Genomic DNA, 16,778 nt, shown 5'->3' on the forward strand with positions numbered 1-16,778 from the left:
ACCAGCACATATGCACATGCCTGATTTGGACATTCACGTGCCTGTCCAGAATACTTGGGGAAACTATAGTGTTTAGCGTCAGAGCAGCAAGAAGGGGTTAGAATCACACAGGCTTGATACCCTTCCTTCAGCTCCATAGCTTTCCCTCTTCTTGTCTGGTACTTCATTTTGCATAGTTTTCTCTGTCAGAGCCTTTCAGAGCTATTCTGGGGAGAAATGCAGTAATGCTAACCCCAGAGGTTCACAAATTATGAGTCAGGCCCTCCCAAATCATAAGATTGGCTTAAAAACATGAGGTGTTGTTTTTTTTTAATAATTAATTTTAGATCTTTGTATTTGCCTCTTGGTGCTGGAGCCTTTAGGGTTCATGTTTTCAAACTTTTCTCCACAACTTCGGTTCTTTTACTTGCAATAACAACTGTGAAATTGTAAACTGACAGAGAAACATTTCTGATTATCACACCCTGCAGCCCTCAAGCAGCACTTCGTTTGGACAGAGAAAACTTGCTGTGATGGAGCAGCAGCTTGGTCAGATGCTACTGATCACTAGGCCAGCCCACAGTCTATGCTAATGAACTAACAAGTCTAGAGGATTTTCCTAGGCAAGTTTTCATAAGTACATGATAAAGAACGGTTACTCACCTTCTCGTAACTGGTGTTTTTCGAGATGTGTTGCTCATATCCATTCCAATTAGGTGTGTGTGTGCCACATGCACAGTCATTGGAAAGTTTTTCCCCTAGCAGCACCCATCAGGTTGGCTGTGGAGTCCCCTGGAGTGGCACCTCCCTAGGTGTCTATATATGATCCTGCCAACCCAGCACCTCCTCAGTTCCTTCTTACCGGCTACTCCAACCAAGGGGAAGCTGGGTGGGTTTGGAATGGATATGAGCAACACATCTCAAAGAACAGTTATGAGAAGGTGAGTAACCGTTCTTTCTTCTTTGAGTGATTGCTCATATTGATTCCAATTAGGTGACTCCCAAGCCTTACCTAGGTGGCGGAGTCGGAGTTATGGAAGTGCTGACTGAAGCACTGCTCTGCCAAAAGCTGCATCATCTCTCGCATGCTGAAGAATGGGGTAATGAGAGGTGACGGTGCCGAACACTGTGGCATTGCAGGCTTGGCGTGAAGGGCCAGGAACTGCGGTGCCATCATATCTATGAGGTCTCTTGGAGCCTCAAATTTGTCTGGGATGGAAGGCAGCTGTACCTCCTCCACCACCTGACACGGTGAGTCCAATTGCACCGGACTCAACGGCCCTCCTTGCGGGACCAAACTCAATGGTGCTGGCTGCAAAGTTTTTGGCACTGGGGGCTCCTCCCTGGGATGCGCCCCACTGGCCAGTTCAAAGGGGGTGGGACCCAAAGTCGAGGTTTCCAGTACCTTGTTTCCAGTGCCACTTCTACCCCCAGAGAATGGTAACCGGTGCCGAGTCGCCTCCAGCTGTTTCTGCACCGGACAGTGGCGGTGCCACGGGTCTCGTCCAGAGTCCTTCTGTGATGCTGCCTCTGTTACTGCTGCCAGGGCACTACGCACAGATGCACTCGGTCCCGGGTCCTGCTGTGCCGATGCTGGTTGCGGTCTAAGTGCTGCTTCCATAAGGAGCTGCTTCAGTCTAAAGTCCCACTCCTTTTTCGTTCTTGGGTGAAACCCTTTGCAAATCCTGCACTTATCCACCTGATGCGTTTCCCCCAGACACTTTAAGCAAGCGTCATGGGAGTTGCCCGTTGGCATAGGCTTGTCGCAGAACTTGCAGGGTTTGAACCCCTAGGTCTTAGGCATGCCCTGAGTCCCCAGGAAGAGCACAATCAGCTTGGAGTTCCCAAAAGCGAACTATTAACACTACACTAACTAATAACTAACTAAACTTACTATGGAAGACAAACACTAACATAGACAGAGGCTAGGGAAACGTGGAGAGCTGTGCTGAGCAAGATGCCACAATTCCAACGACCGTCACTGGTGGCACGAAGGAACTGAGGAGGCACCGGGTCGGCAGGGTCATATATAGAGCACTATGGAGGTGTCATTCCAGGGAGCTCCACAGCCAAACCAATGGGTGCTGCTAGGGGAAAAACTTTCTGATGACTGTGCATGCGGCGCACACGCACCTAATTGGAATCAATATGAGCAATCACTCTAAGAAGAATTGCTGTTCTGTTCCATTTAGAACACACATTTCAATCAGAGCTGCACATGTCATTTCAGCCAAGAAAAGACAGATTTCAATTCAGTTTTTTTATGGTAAGATCCTCTTTAAACACACTGGATACTAGAAAGCTGTATTACAGTATTCATTTAGTAATGGATGGGCAATCAGTTTACCTTTATGGAAGAGATCCAGGGGATGGTGCTAGAGACCTCTTATAGGAAGACCCCCTTTATTGACCTACATACATTAGATCATTTAAACAGTGACTAGAAAGAGTTCCAGTTCCAGAAAGTCCTCCTCTGTTTGTCTCTAGTAAAAGTGCACCCATAGTGAAAAACAGGAATCAGAAAAATAGGGATTTAACTTTCCTTATAGATAAATCTATCTCGGCCAAGATGATTTCCATCTCCACCTCCTGGTTTTCTCTCTTCATGTCAGAGAAACAGTGTAAAGCTTTTGCCAAAATTTTCTAAAGTAGCTAGTAATTTTGGGTTCCCTGCTTGACACACCTTAGAGTGGCTGATTTTCAGAGGCACTGTGCACCCATCCTTTAAAATGTCTCAGGTTAAGCACCCAAACTCACAAGCCACTTTTGAAATCTTGGCCCTTATAACTTATACTATTCTGGGAGAGAACAATCACACTGTTTATAATATTGAGACAGAGGTGATAGAGATTGATATACCTATTATAGCTGACTGGGCTGATTCAGAATTTTTTTTTTTTAATTGCCAGTCTCCACCTGTCCTAATGAGGTTTTGTAGATACAATCTCTTTTACTATAAAAAGGAAAAAAATTCACTCTACCACACTTTTGCAGTGGAGTTATGCTATCACATCTTATGCATACTATACAGTGGTTGATCATGCATTAGCTAAAACAGCATGGGAATAAGGAGCAATACACTTAAAGGATTAGGATGCAATGAAGCAAAATAATGTTTTTCAATCTGCGAGAGAAATAAACCCAAATATCTAAATGCAAGTGAGCATTAGCCCTGCTCCTAAGAAAAAGTTAGTTACAATACTGGCACTTTACAATGTCATTTCACATAATTGGACAGTAAACATTTATAGAAACTAAGTTTAGAAACTGATTTGATAGAAACCTAACTCAGCTTTTCCTTCAGAGTAGCCAGTGATAGTTTTGTGGGACCTATTAAAATACATTTTTAAGCAAGAAAGCTTTTTATTTAATCTTCAATTACACACCTGAGTTCAATGTTGAAAGGTCCTCAGACAAAGGGATGGAAACAAGTTTGGGTTGCAGGCTCTGAAGCAGGGGCCTGTGTGCTTAGTCTTACTGTGACTCTTGCTGAATAATTCATCTGACGAGTATGGAAGTCGTCTTCCCCCACAAACTTGGTATTGGCATCACCCCGCGTGGGAACTGTGGCGACCCAATGGGACTAGCTGAGGCTGTACAGTGGTGCAAGGAAGACAGTCATATTGGTATGAGAGCAGCCTACATTACATCTCCTTCCCATCCCAACATTGGCACAGTCTCAGCAGCTTGCACCAGCGCAACACGGGTGGTGGCCAACATGTCACATGCTTTGTCCACAGTTGCAGAAACTAAGGGCAGTTAGTAATAATAGCTGAAGCCTTCAGTCTGCAACCCGATAGACCTTTGTCTGTGCCTGAGCACAGGGGCCAGGACCCATTGCGAGACCCGGGCCTTCCCCAGAACTTCAGGGCTGTTTGGGTGCTGCACTTGGGCCTGGCGCCCTTCAGCGGCCAGGCCAGGCCAGGCCCAGCGCCTCTGGGGGCAATTCCTGGGCGAAGCAGGGGGAGGGAGCCCTACCTACGGCTTGTGTCTATCGCCGGCAGTGGTAGCTCGGCTAAGGGGACTCCAGCCCGAGGCCTGGCTCGTTGCCGAACCCGGGGGAGGGCAGCATCCACCCCGCGGGACTAGCGAGGGCCCGAAACTCAGCCCCACCTGCCAGCAGCACCCCAGCGTGGTGCGTCTCCAGTTCGGCCCGGGGCAGGCAGCCCGCGGTCCCGGCCGCCAGGAGAACGAGCCCGGCTCTGGCGGCATCGAGCCTGGGCTGCAGCAGGAGGCGAGCTGCCCACCTGCCCCGCCTGCTCGCGCCGGGGGAAGCGGCCAAAACCGCCCCCTCACATGATCCCGCCGGCCCCTAATCCCCTCCGCGCCTCCCCCGGCCGCTCAGTGCGAGGCTGAGGCCGGCGCGATGAAGGGAGGCTGGAGGAAGCGGGCAAGAGGCGACCGGGCAGCCTCCGTCCTGCTGCTCCTGGGGGCTCTGGCCGCCTTTCAGCTGCCTCGCAGGGCCGCTGCCGCCCAGCGGCTCCGCAGGGACACAGGTAGGCTGGGGGCGCGGAGTGTTCGCCGGCTGCGTTCACACCTCGGGAGCGGCTCCGGTGCGAGCCCCCGCCCAGCGCGCGGGTGGGAAGAGCGCAGCAGCTGCTGGACCAGCCATCGCACGGGCCGCTCGGTTTACTGGGGCTTTGCCAGCGTTGGGAGAGAGCTCTCCCAGCACTGCACGTACTCCACCTCCTCGACGAGTGTAGCTTGCAGCGCTGGGAGCCGCACTCCCAGCGCTGCGGCACTGTTTACACGGACGCTTTACAGCGCTGTATCTTGCAGCGCTCAGAGGGGTGTTTTTTTCACACCCGAGCGCGAAAGTTGCAGCTCTGTAAAGCGCCAGTGTAGCCATGGCTTAAGAAAGGCAAATTTGTTCAACTATTTCAGTGTGGTCCTGAGGTTTCTCCTCTTCCTTCGCTGGCTGTTTTCCTCCCCGCGGTCGGAAGGGAGCCGTTTATTTTTTTTGCCAGGATAACTCGAGCATGACCCGTATATGATTAGAAAATGTCTAAATTTACGCAAACCTTCTGTGGCCATAGGGAGCACCCACCCGCTTTTTTCCTCTCTGGAGTCTTAACTGGAAGTCAAACAGGAAACCTCGGGCTACCTTAACATTGGTTGCTCTAGAAAGAGGTGTGTTTCAAAGGCTCATTAGGCAAAGGGTTGGAAACAAGTTTGGGGTGCTGGCTTTCTTTAGTATAGGTTTACAGTGTTGGGTGCAGGTAGGGTGACCAGATAGCAAAGGTGAAAAATCGGGACAGGAGGTGGGGGGGATAATGGGAGCCTATCTAAGAAAAAGACCCAAAAATTGGGACTGTCCCTATAAAATCAGGACATCTGATCACCCTAGGTGCAGGAATGAAACATTAACAATATCCCTATACCCTTGTGTGTATTGCAACAGTTCTGTCTGGGGCTGCCAACAATTAAGAACAAATAATTTAAAATAGGTTCATATGTCTCACCTTACCAGAATTCCATTGAAAACATCCTCAAAAGTTTTTTTGGGGGGTGAGGGAGACAGTATTTGATAATATTCACAAGACCTTTGTATTCTCTTTTCAGAAAATAAAACACAATGCATCTCTCCTCCCTCAGCGGAATTTCCTGATGCATTTTTTACACAACAGGAGAGAGAAGATGGGGGGATCATTATCTATTTCATAATTATCCTTTACATGTTTATGGCTGTATCCATTGTGTGTGATGATTACTTCCTTCCTTCTCTAGAGATCATTAGTGAATGTAAGTTGTTTTTTAAGTCTTAGTAATCATTTCTCTAAAATTGAACCGCTATTGGCAAGATTATTCTCTTGGCAGAGTTTCACAGTATGAGTGCAACTTAGAAATAAGGGCAGAAAGTTCAACACTCAATATTTAGCTGAGTTGGGAAACAGTGTACAGGCAGAGTGGGCTTAAGGCAGGTAAACTACAGCAGTGTAGGAGATGGAATACTGACATCCAGGCTTAACACTAAAGAGATAAATATTGTAAGTAAAATGATTAACTTCAAAGTGATTTAAAAAATGAAAGTAGCAGATAGATAGCTTTTTCCAGGACACTGGTTCCTGTAGAAAAGTTTAACAAAACACACACTATTACCAATGAGATTCCTCTTGTATGCATCATATTGATAAATTGGAGTGTTCAGAAAACAGCCACAGAATGATTAAGGAATGTTTTCTAATCCTTTATAGTGAAAGACTCAAGAAATTCAAGTATCAGAGGGGTAGCTGTGTTAGTCTGGATCTGTAAAAGCAGCAAAGAATCCTGTGGCACCTTATAGACTAACAGACATTTTGGAGCATGAGCTTTCGTGGGTGAATACCTCATGCATCCGACAAAGTGGGTATTCACCCACGAAAGCTCATGCTCCAAAACGTCTATTAGTCTGGAGGACTACAGGATTCTTTGCTGCTTTTTCAAGAAATTCAGTATATTTAGTTTTATCAAATAGATGGTTATGGGGTGATTTACTAACAATCCAAGCATCTACATAGGGAACAATAATTTATAATACAGTGCTCTTCAATGTAACAAGCAAAATGTAACAATATCTAAAGGCTGGAAGCTGAAACCAGACAGATGCAGACTCTAAATAAAGGCGTACATTGTAATAAAGTAATTAACCATTGGAACAATTTACCCAGGGCTGTAGGGGAATCTCCATTACTAGAAGTTTTTAAATCTAGATTGGATTTTTTTCAAAAAAGGTTTGCTCTAGTTCAAACAGGAATTAATTCAGGGAGGTCCTAAGGCTAGTGTTAGGCAGGTCAGGATAGATGATCGACACTCCCTGCTGACTTAATCATCCCACATGCAGCAGGACAGAAGGGCAATGTGCACACATTTGCTTTCTATCTACAGTAGATGTCTCCTAGCTAAGTGCCTATATTCTAAGATGCTGGGTGCATTAGGGCTTAGCTACACTGGCGCTTTATAGCGCTGCAACTTTCACACTCAGAGGTGTAAAAAAACACCCCCCTGAGCACTGCAAGATACAGCGCTGTAAAGCCTCAGTGTAATCAATGCTGCAGCGCTGGGAGCGCGGCTCCCACCGCTTCAAGCTACACCCGTAGAGGATGTGGTTTACGTGCAGCGCTGGGAGAGCTCTCTCCTGGCGCTGTGACCACACTCAAACTTCAAAGCGCTGCCACAGCACTGCCCCGGCAGCACTTTGAAGTTTCAAGTGTAGCCATACCCTTGGCAATATCTTAGGCCATGGCTACACTAGAGAGTTGCAGCGCTGGTGAGGGGGTTACAGCGCTGCAACTTAGGATGTGGCCACACTTGCAAAGCACGGCCAGCGCTGCAACTCCCTGGTTGCAGCGCTGGCTCTACACCCGGTCGAGCCTCGGGTGTAGCGATTCCAGCGCTGGTCAGCAAGTGTGGACCCCACCAGCGCTTTTATTGACCTCCGGGGTATAAGGAGGTATCCCAGAATTCCTGTCCACAACAAACCGGAAGAAAGGGAGAGCTCGGAGTTCAGCCAAACTGCTTATTTAAAAAACAAACACAGCTCTTGTTTGCTGAGCGAGCGGAGGCAGGCAGGGGAATTACTTTGGAATGTTCACAGCTGTTTGCTTGAAGAGAGAAACAGCACGCTCACACGGCAGAGGGGGAGGGGGAAGTCCATGTTGAGCAGTTGCTTATCTGGTCTGACTGGTATTTAGGAGTATATAATTTGCATTTAGTGAATGAGAGAGGAGTGGGGGAAGGGAGTCAGAACTTTTAAAATGATTGAAGGTAGGCACTGTGTGTCTTCCAGTCCTTAGAACTTGCAAGGCAGGGAGCTGAGAACAGTGTCAACTCCAAAAATCCATTCTGTCTGTCCCCTCCACACTCCCTGTCACATTCCACCCCACCCCCCTCTTTTGAAAAGCACGTTGCAGCCACTTGAATGCTGGGATAGCTGCCCACAATGCACCACTCCTAACAGCGCTGCAAATGTGGCCACACTGCAGCGCTGGTAGCTGTCAGTGTGGCCACACTGCAGTGCTGGCCCTACACAGCTGTACGAACACAGCTGTAACTACCAGCGCTGCAGAATTGTAAATGTAGCCATGGCGTTACTTAAAATCAGCTTAAGCAGTGGCGGTGATAGTGGTGTCGGGGGGAACAAAGGTAAATTATTGATGATTCTAACAAGTTAACACCTAATAAATAACCTTATCATTGTGTCCTCAGACTCTGGGAAACTATCAGAACAGTGGTGCCTTCTTCTACCAAATGTGTGCTAGTAGAAACAATGGGAGTTTTTCCATAAAAGCTGGTATAAACTTAGCCCTAAAGTTTCCTTCATCCCAATACAATGTGGGATACAATGCCCAGTCCTGAGTGGGCTGGAAACTTCATGTTTTGTTATACTTCAAGGGATCTTAAGCTGCTTAATTAAGGCCATGTCCACACTATCACTTATGTCAGCAAAATTTATGTCATTCAGGGATGTGAAACCACCCCCCAGCTCCCCCAGAACATAAGTTTCACTCGCATAAGTGATAGTGTGCACAACACTATGTTGGCAGAATAGCTGTGCCACTGTAAGCTTAATAGTGTAGACATGGCCTAACCCTTACACAATATATCCATGAAGCAAGCAGTACTATACCCATTTTACAAATGGATTCAGCAAGTAGGCAGGAACTAGTTGTCAGTTGTTTTATGCTTCACGGAGTTGCTGATGCTTGACTTGAGTGTATTTTCCTCACAATAGTCAATACAAACAAGTAACATCTAGAACATCAATGAACTTGGATTTAAAATCTGACAACTTTAAATTTTTCAACCACAAATAAAGGTTCCAATCCTACAAGTTTATAAATCTTGTGCACTTATATTAGAGCAAAAACTATTTCAAACACTTAAACCTATACACCCATCTTTAGAAAAGTTTATAAATGAAGTTCTTGATCAGTTGTCTTACTGACATTCAAACAAAGGTCTCCAAGCATCTGTTATAGCTTATTCTGTAACCAATTAATTTTCTTCTGCTAAGAATGTTGATTTTGTGGTTCCTAATCATGTAAGGAGCTACTGTAGTTTTTACACATTAGTTGTAAGTAGTGTGAGTGGACTGGAGGTGTAACTTTTGTTTAATAATTATTTTATTCCATCTTCAGCCCTTGGCCTCTCTCAGGATGTTGCTGGAGCAACTTTTATGGCAGCTGGTAGCTCTGCTCCTGAATTGGTCACAGCTTTTCTAGGTAAAATGAACAATTGTTTAACAATTCAGAATATATAATCAATCACCCCTCCTCCCAGAAAAACTGAACAGCAGAAATTAACTATGTTGAACACTATTTTGCTTACAGGGGTATTCGTGACAAAGGGAGACATTGGAGTTAGCACCATCCTTGGATCTGCAATCTATAACCTTCTTGGTATCTGTGCAGCTTGTGGGTTGTTATCTAGCGTGGTATGTAAAACACTGATCTAATTCACCTCTCTTTAGAGCCAAATGATTGTAACTTCTTATGGCTTACTGACAAAAGTCAAAGCAAGTTTAGTATGATAATAGTTCAATTTATTACTCAGTAGCAAAACACCATGTAATCAATCAGAAGATAACTCCAATAAGATTAAAAAAAATTACTTTTGAGTTACTACATTTAAATCATTTCCTAAGAACCGAGTTAGTCACATATCAACACAAACATTAAGGCAGCATGTTCAGTACTGGGTAAAAGAACTACAACAGATCTGAAAAAGTAATTTGTGTCCTACAGGTTTCGAGGCTGTCTTGTTGGCCACTGTTTAGAGACTGTTTCGCATATGCAATTAGTGCAGCAGCAGTCCTTGCAATGATATTTGACAGCAGAATTTACTGGTAAGTGCACAATTTGTGTTAAGTTCATGTTGGCTGGAAATTAGTGTGTGTAAAAATTAATTTATTTTGTCACTTTTTCATCAAGCATTAACCTCAAGTATCCCAATCTGAAGTTAATTGTATTATATATTGACAAATATGAATTCTTGTTGGCTTTAAGAATTGTATACTGAATTCAGTGTTCATGAAGGCTATTATATTAACTATACTGTGGATTCCTGCTTATAAATCTCAGCTAGCATAGGCTTCCTTGCACTGCACTTCAGAACTGTTCTGGTGTCCCCTCCCTTGCACAACCATTAGTCTTCATCGTCTATTCCTTTGATAACCTCTTTTGTGCACCTGACTTGAGAGAGTTGTCCACTATCAAATGGACAGAGTAACTCATATGAACTGCTGAACTATCCAATGGGTAACTATTTTCAGTCAATATTGACCTTGATTGGATTTGAACCTATGAGGAGAGGCTTTAGTCTTTAATTACCAATTTCCTGAACCATTCAGCCGCAGCTTTACTTTTCCCGCAGAAATTAGCCTGTAATATGCATGAGATCTGAATTTTTAGGTTTTTCTTTAACTGAGTAATGGAAGCACCTACTAACTGTCATTATTCCATGTTCATTAAATACATTGCACTCATTTGGTATTTTTATCTTCAAAGACTATTAAAATCCTCAACATCCTTGTGAGTGGAGTTTACAAAGTGGGTTCAGTTCTAATATAAAGGGACAACACTACTTAAGTCAATGGAGTTGCACCCATTTGTACCAGAAGATATTTGGACTAGTTTATCATCTTTACAAATAAGTTCCTCTGTGTAGCCTTTAGCAAATTAGCTAAACCCAGGAATAGAACTCTGAAGTTCCTGGCTTCCGAGCAGAACTCAGATCATGCCTTCTGTTGATTAACGTAATAGGATTCAATCTTGCAAATGTTTACTCATGAGTAGTTCTATAAGACTACAGAATACTATCACAGATGAGTGTTTGTGGGACTGGGGCCATAGTCTATTGATCAAATTGCTGTAAAATAAGGAGAAACATTAGTCTCCATTAAGGTAGCTATACATAACGTGACCCCTTGTAAATTAGAAATCTTTGATAATCTGCATTGGGGAAAAGGTTTTTGTTTCCACTTATTTTCCTTCTGCTGCCAAAGCCAATTAGTTATCTAATGAGTGGGCAGTCACTTAAGTATTACTAAGCAAAACTAGCTTTTTTTAAAATCAATTTCTTTAAAAATAACTGAAGATAAAGATGAGTTGGATTTTTATGTAAAATCCAATTTTTATTCTAGGTATGAAGGTGCTTCCCTGCTGCTGATTTACGCGTTATATATTCTGGTGCTGTGTTTTGATATTAAAATCAATCAATATATTATGAAGAAGTTTAGTCCCTGCTGTACTTGTTTTGCAAAAGCTATGGAAGAACACAGTGAACAGCAGCCATTAATTGGCTGGAAAGAAGAATGTGAACCACTAATTTGTCGACAATCAAGAACTGATAGTGGAATTTTTCATGATGAATCAGACTACTCCCAGCTTTCTATAAGTTTACATGGGCTTGATGAAATTTCTGAAGGTATTAATACAGCCTCTACCAGTCTACATCTCTCTAATTATGGGAGCAGGGGTTGAGTAAATTGTAAGACTAATTTCAAATGGTTTAGACCAGGAAAGAACTCTAGTTGGGTTTAATACACTACTATTCTTTCTTGGAATCTGACCTTTAGCAAAATCAAAACACAGAGTTGGTTATATAAAGATATCCACTGGAAGAATGCCAAAACAGTCATTCATTTGAGCCACAGCAGAACTATGAATGATGGGTAGAGTAACTTTGAGATTCTTTGAAGTGCATATTTGAAACTTCTCAATGGCTTAGCTGATAAGTATTTCATTTGATATAAACTGCCACCTGCCCTAACTGTGTGATATTGGTGTTCTGTGAAACACGCAATTTTATAGCCCCAAAAGATGTGCTATCTTTAAAAAAAGAATTTAAAAAAGAAAGTAACAGCCTGATGTGACTAATCAGGTACCTATGGAAAAAACTTCACTTATGGACCTAGTTACTCAGTAAGAAAGCACCAAACAAACCTATTACAAAGCTCAGGTTACTCAAGTAAGCAAAATAACTCAGGGGGATTTTCCTAGTGATGAAAGAAAGGGAAAACTTGTTTGAGACTGTATTTTTGTATGCTTTTGCCCATCAGTCTTACAAGTAGAGTCAGGTTATCAGATTATACACCAACATAGCCTCATTACAGGGATAGTTTAAAATGGTTTACCTTTTAATCTCCAACAGATCCTCCAAGTGTCTTCACCATCCCTGAAGCAGATTTAAAAAGAATTCTCTGGGTGTTATCTCTTCCTATTATTACACTACTCTATTTGACCACACCAGACTGCAGAAGACAGTTTTGGAAAAACTGGTTCATGGTGACGTTTTTCTTGTCAGCTGTGTGGATTTCTGCATTTACATATGTCCTTGTATGGATGGTAACAACAGTGGGTATGTACTTGCTGCTATATCATGTCAACTGACTCAGTCATGAGGAATGAATGATTTTTCCCATCTAGTTTCCTTTTCCACAACTGGGGAGGGTTAGATCTTAATTCTGTACTCTTTCGAAAAAGCTTAGCCTCAGATTACATGTTCATAGCTCAAGTTCCTCCTCCACCCACTGCCCCAAAAAAAGTGGTTGAAAAGGGCTACTTCAGAACTACCTAAAGACTGTATTGAGAAGTTTTCATAGTTAACTTTCTTTCTCCATCTTATATTTCCCTAGAATAATATTTTTTGGAAATTGAGTTTGGCTGTACCATTGTGCTCTACCATCAGCCTTCCCAATCTAGGTGATGAGCATCTGCTCATGTGGCGATGTAACAATGAATGCATTTGAGAAAAATATTTACAACTTCATTACTCAAGTTGTTCAGAACATTATGGATTTGTTCTACCTAACATTAAGATCTTAAACAGCATTACAGGTATAGCATTATTTTAAACTGATTTACCAAGCAGGTATCAAAATTACCAAATTTATCTGCCAAGACGGCAAATAAAGTTTCCGTTCCTCTCATACAAGAGCAGTTATCACTTAACTTTACACATTATTTCCTTGCAAGCATCAATTAGGAGGTGAAGATCAATAATGGTCATTTAAAGAAATGAACTGATTTTAGTACCTTTAGTGACAAGTAAAGGGTTTTAACAAGTTTGCTTTTTTGCTGCTCTGATGGGGAGGCTTAAATTGTGTGTTAGTATGAAAGTGATTTAAACCTTTAAAATCATGTGTGTCTAGCAAACTCAGGGAAAACTGGAGTACTTTCTGGCAGTCTCAGGAACTCACATCTTAAGTGAAGGGGTTGAAGTGTTAAGTCTCTAATGAAGTCATCCTGTCTCCTCAGTGTTTTAGCAACTGGAGTTAAATAGGTGTAAAAGCAAAAAACTGTTTCTGAATGCTGACTAAACTGTTTCCCCCTTTCAGTTGCTCAACTTTCAGTCACATGGCATAACTTGACTAGTTCTCCAGTCATAGCTTTCAGGGTAGACATGAAATTTCAGATTTTAAGAACAAGCTGAAAACTGACAAGCCTTTCAAGCTTTACATCTCAAAAAGCAAGGACAGGAGGGGACGGGGGTACAACCCTTGCGTTTCTCCTTCGTAGCTCACTTTAAGTCTGCCTGTGTAGTCTACTAATTCACCTCTAAATTTGTTTTGAATTGATTCTAATTGAATGTCTTAAATAAGGAAAAACAATCCTGCCAACAGAGGCTTGTGTAGTTTGATGCAACCAAAACTAAACAACTAGCTGTCAAGGGGTCTAGTGTACTGATAGAGGTAATTGAGCCCCTACTACATTCATTCATTGTTTGTAAAACACATCCTACTCATAACTAGGTAAAAGCAGGTAAGTTAGAATAGTGAGCTAGGAATCTTTCACAATCTCTCCCATATTGCGGGCGAGAGGGATTGCCAATCTGCTAGTTAGAGCCATGACAGTGTGAAAGTGGGTATGCCAAAGTTTCAAACAGGGTGAGTGCTGGTCTACTTTGAAAAGTTATTATAAGTGCTATTGGGAGGGGGTCTGTCTCTCACAGACTTCAAACTATGTTTGTTCTGTCTGCCATATAAAGCTTTGATAGCTCTGCATATTCAACCTGGGTTCTTTTCTTTTCATAAAAAAGAGTTTTTGTAAAAGTTAATGCACTAACACCTACCCTGCCCCTGGACTTCATAGGGTTTGTACAAGTTTAACATACTGGAACTTAATTCTAGTGCATATGAAGAATAGAATCTATCAACAATTGATAAATTCATGGAGGACAGGTTTATCAATGGCTATTTAGCCAGGATGGGCAGGGATGGTATCCCTAGCCTGTTTGCCAGAAGCTGAGAATAGGCGATGAGATGGATCACTTGATTACCTATTCTGTTCATTCCCTCCGCGGAACCTGGTATTGGCCACTATCAGAAGACAGGATGCTGGGCTAGATGGACCTTTGGTCTGACCCAGTATGGCCGTTCTTATGTCCACATTCTCTATTAGTACATTAGTCCCATCTTTACATAGTCACTTACCAGGCTAGATCTGCACTTTAACTATGAAGCTGATAAAACTATGTAGCGAGGAAAGAGATCAGAGTCACTTCCATCTAGGTTCCAATCTTACCTTTCATAGGCTAAAAGATTCATGCTTCAGCTCTCCCTTGTCATGCCCATTACTTTTTAGCCTTCTTGGTTTACAAGCTTTCTTCCTACACTGATGCCTTAATCTGGGGAGGGAGGGTTTGGACCATTACGAATTCCAGATCAGAATCAATCACTTTCAATCCCTTCCAACAGAGAAGCAGCAGTTTTAGATTCCCTATTTTTAAATTTTGCCTCTACCTGACCTAATCTGGTATCTGACATGCAACTACAGTGCACCTAAGTTTACAGACAATCCACTGCATAATTCAGTCTAACAAAACTGCTTATTACTGTTTGTCAAAACCCTTACTATTATGGATGAAAGGCCCATAACAAAAACATTGAGGTAGACAATACACTTTTCAGTAAAGTGAATTAAATTATCCATTAAAAAAAGAGTTTAAACAGATTAAATCCTTCAAACTTTCTCCCAAGTTTTGTGAATATTGCATTAGGAGAAACAAATGGAGACATCTGCTTGACAGTAAAATCAAAACTAAAGGCTGCTCAAGATTAGCCCCAAAAGATAGATTTGAATCCAAGTTAAGCAGTTCTATCTTTAAATTTTAGTTAAGCAACTGAAGCACAAAGATGAAGAGTAGGAGTTAATCCATTTTCAAAGTATTAATGGCTGCTTTCAGGGAAGAAAGTAGTGTACTGCTACTAGTATTTACCTGTGGGAAACATAGGCTTCTAAATTAGTAGAAGTGTTGCAATTATATTTACTTAGCATTTTGCTATGTATGACTACTAAGACTTGGAAAGTTGCATTTTTTTGATGGAAGTGAAGTTTCACAGCAATTAATTTGGACAGTACAGTAGTAAGGACTACTTAAAGGTCTTTTCATATGTTTCCCCAGGGAGTTCATGTGCTTTTTTTCAAGAGTGAATGATTAAAAGGGGTTACTGCTTCATGTGACTTCCAGAACTCATGTGATAAAATGCCCAAAGAACACAAGGGATTAGTCTATTTTCAGCAGTGCAAAAAAAAAGTGTCACGATTGTTAGAAACCTCTAACTTTTACTGTATCTGCAGGAAGTCAGTAATAGCCTCCTACCTCTAGCTGAGTGGGCATAATTTATTTTCAAACTGAAAACAAATTCCACATCGTTACTGATAGTGGTTATTTACTAATGGAACAAGCACCTAACTAGTAAAAAAGTTAAAACAAAATCAGTGTCAAGCCTGTAAGATTTCAGTAAATAAAGTTAAGCTACCCTGAATTCTTACTGGCTTGCATGGATTCCTTTTGGAATTAGCATACAAATACCAATCCTTTCTTTCTCTGGTAAAAACAGATATGTAGCAGTTTCCTCTGACCAGACTTCACCTATGAAATGTGTTACTTAGTATCCTTATTTATCCACTGCAGGTGACACGCTGGCAATTCCAGAGACAGTAATGGGTCTTACATTACTAGCAGCAGGGACAAGCATACCAGACACAGTTGCAAGTGTACTGGTGGCTAGGAACGGTAAGAATTTCAGCATTCATGTTCATTCCATTAAGAACTTGTTTTAGGAGCTAGGGCAGAGAGGTCTCACAGATATTTCACTACATCTGAAAGGTTCACAGAGCAAGTCATAAAGCTGCTTCTGTTTGAGTGTCTAAAACAAAATTCATTAGTATTAAATACTGAAGTTCACCTAAAGTCAATTGTAGCTTAGCCTTCTAAAATTTAAAGTTAAAAAAATATATATCAAACATTTTAGGAGAAGTCTGATTGCTGTTGGACAAGAATTATGACTACTATAAAACTGCAAGTTTGTGTTCCAGCATGATTGATTTTAGCCCAGTGGTATACAGCTTACTTTATCAAGTGATCTCACAGATGCTCATAGTTTAAGAAGATGCTTAGAAAATTATTTCTACAGTACAATAAAAGTAAATGAACACTTGGTGTTTTTTGTTTTGCAGGAAAAGGAGATATGGCTATGTCTAACATTGTAGGATCCAATGTATTTGATATGCTGTGTTTGGGATTACCTTGGTTTATAAAAACTGCCTTCATAGATACATCAGCACCCGTGGAAGTGAATAACAGTGGATTGACTTACACAGCCGTTTCTCTTATTTGTTCCATTATTTTTATTTTTCTGGCAGTTCACCTGAACGGTTGGAAGTTAGATAAAAAACTGGGAGCAATCTGTCTAATAATGTACTTAGCATTTGTTATAGTGTCAATTTTATATGAACTTGGGATCATAGGGAACAATCCTGTAAAGGTCTGTGGTGGCTAGTTTTAGCCAGTGACTGTACTGAGGAAGACAAAACAAT

At 42.1% G+C, this 16,778-nt stretch overlaps 1 protein-coding gene across 1 annotated transcript; it reads left to right on the top strand.

The window, feature by feature from the left end:
• Positions 1-4,344: 4,344 nt before the first annotated feature.
• SLC24A5 (solute carrier family 24 member 5) lies at positions 4,345-16,741 on the top strand. Its single transcript, XM_050966911.1, has 9 exons — positions 4,345-4,475; positions 5,542-5,721; positions 9,096-9,179; positions 9,288-9,391; positions 9,702-9,802; positions 11,099-11,382; positions 12,109-12,315; positions 15,874-15,975; positions 16,419-16,741. Exons 1-9 carry the CDS (start codon positions 4,346-4,348, stop codon positions 16,739-16,741), a joined length of 1,515 nt encoding a protein of 504 aa, XP_050822868.1. The 5' UTR covers position 4,345.
• The last annotated feature ends 37 nt before the right edge of the window (positions 16,742-16,778 follow it).

This window comes from Gopherus flavomarginatus, chromosome 9, assembly GCF_025201925.1.
Source record: "Gopherus flavomarginatus isolate rGopFla2 chromosome 9, rGopFla2.mat.asm, whole genome shotgun sequence".
NCBI classification, from domain to species: domain Eukaryota; kingdom Metazoa; phylum Chordata; order Testudines; family Testudinidae; genus Gopherus; species Gopherus flavomarginatus.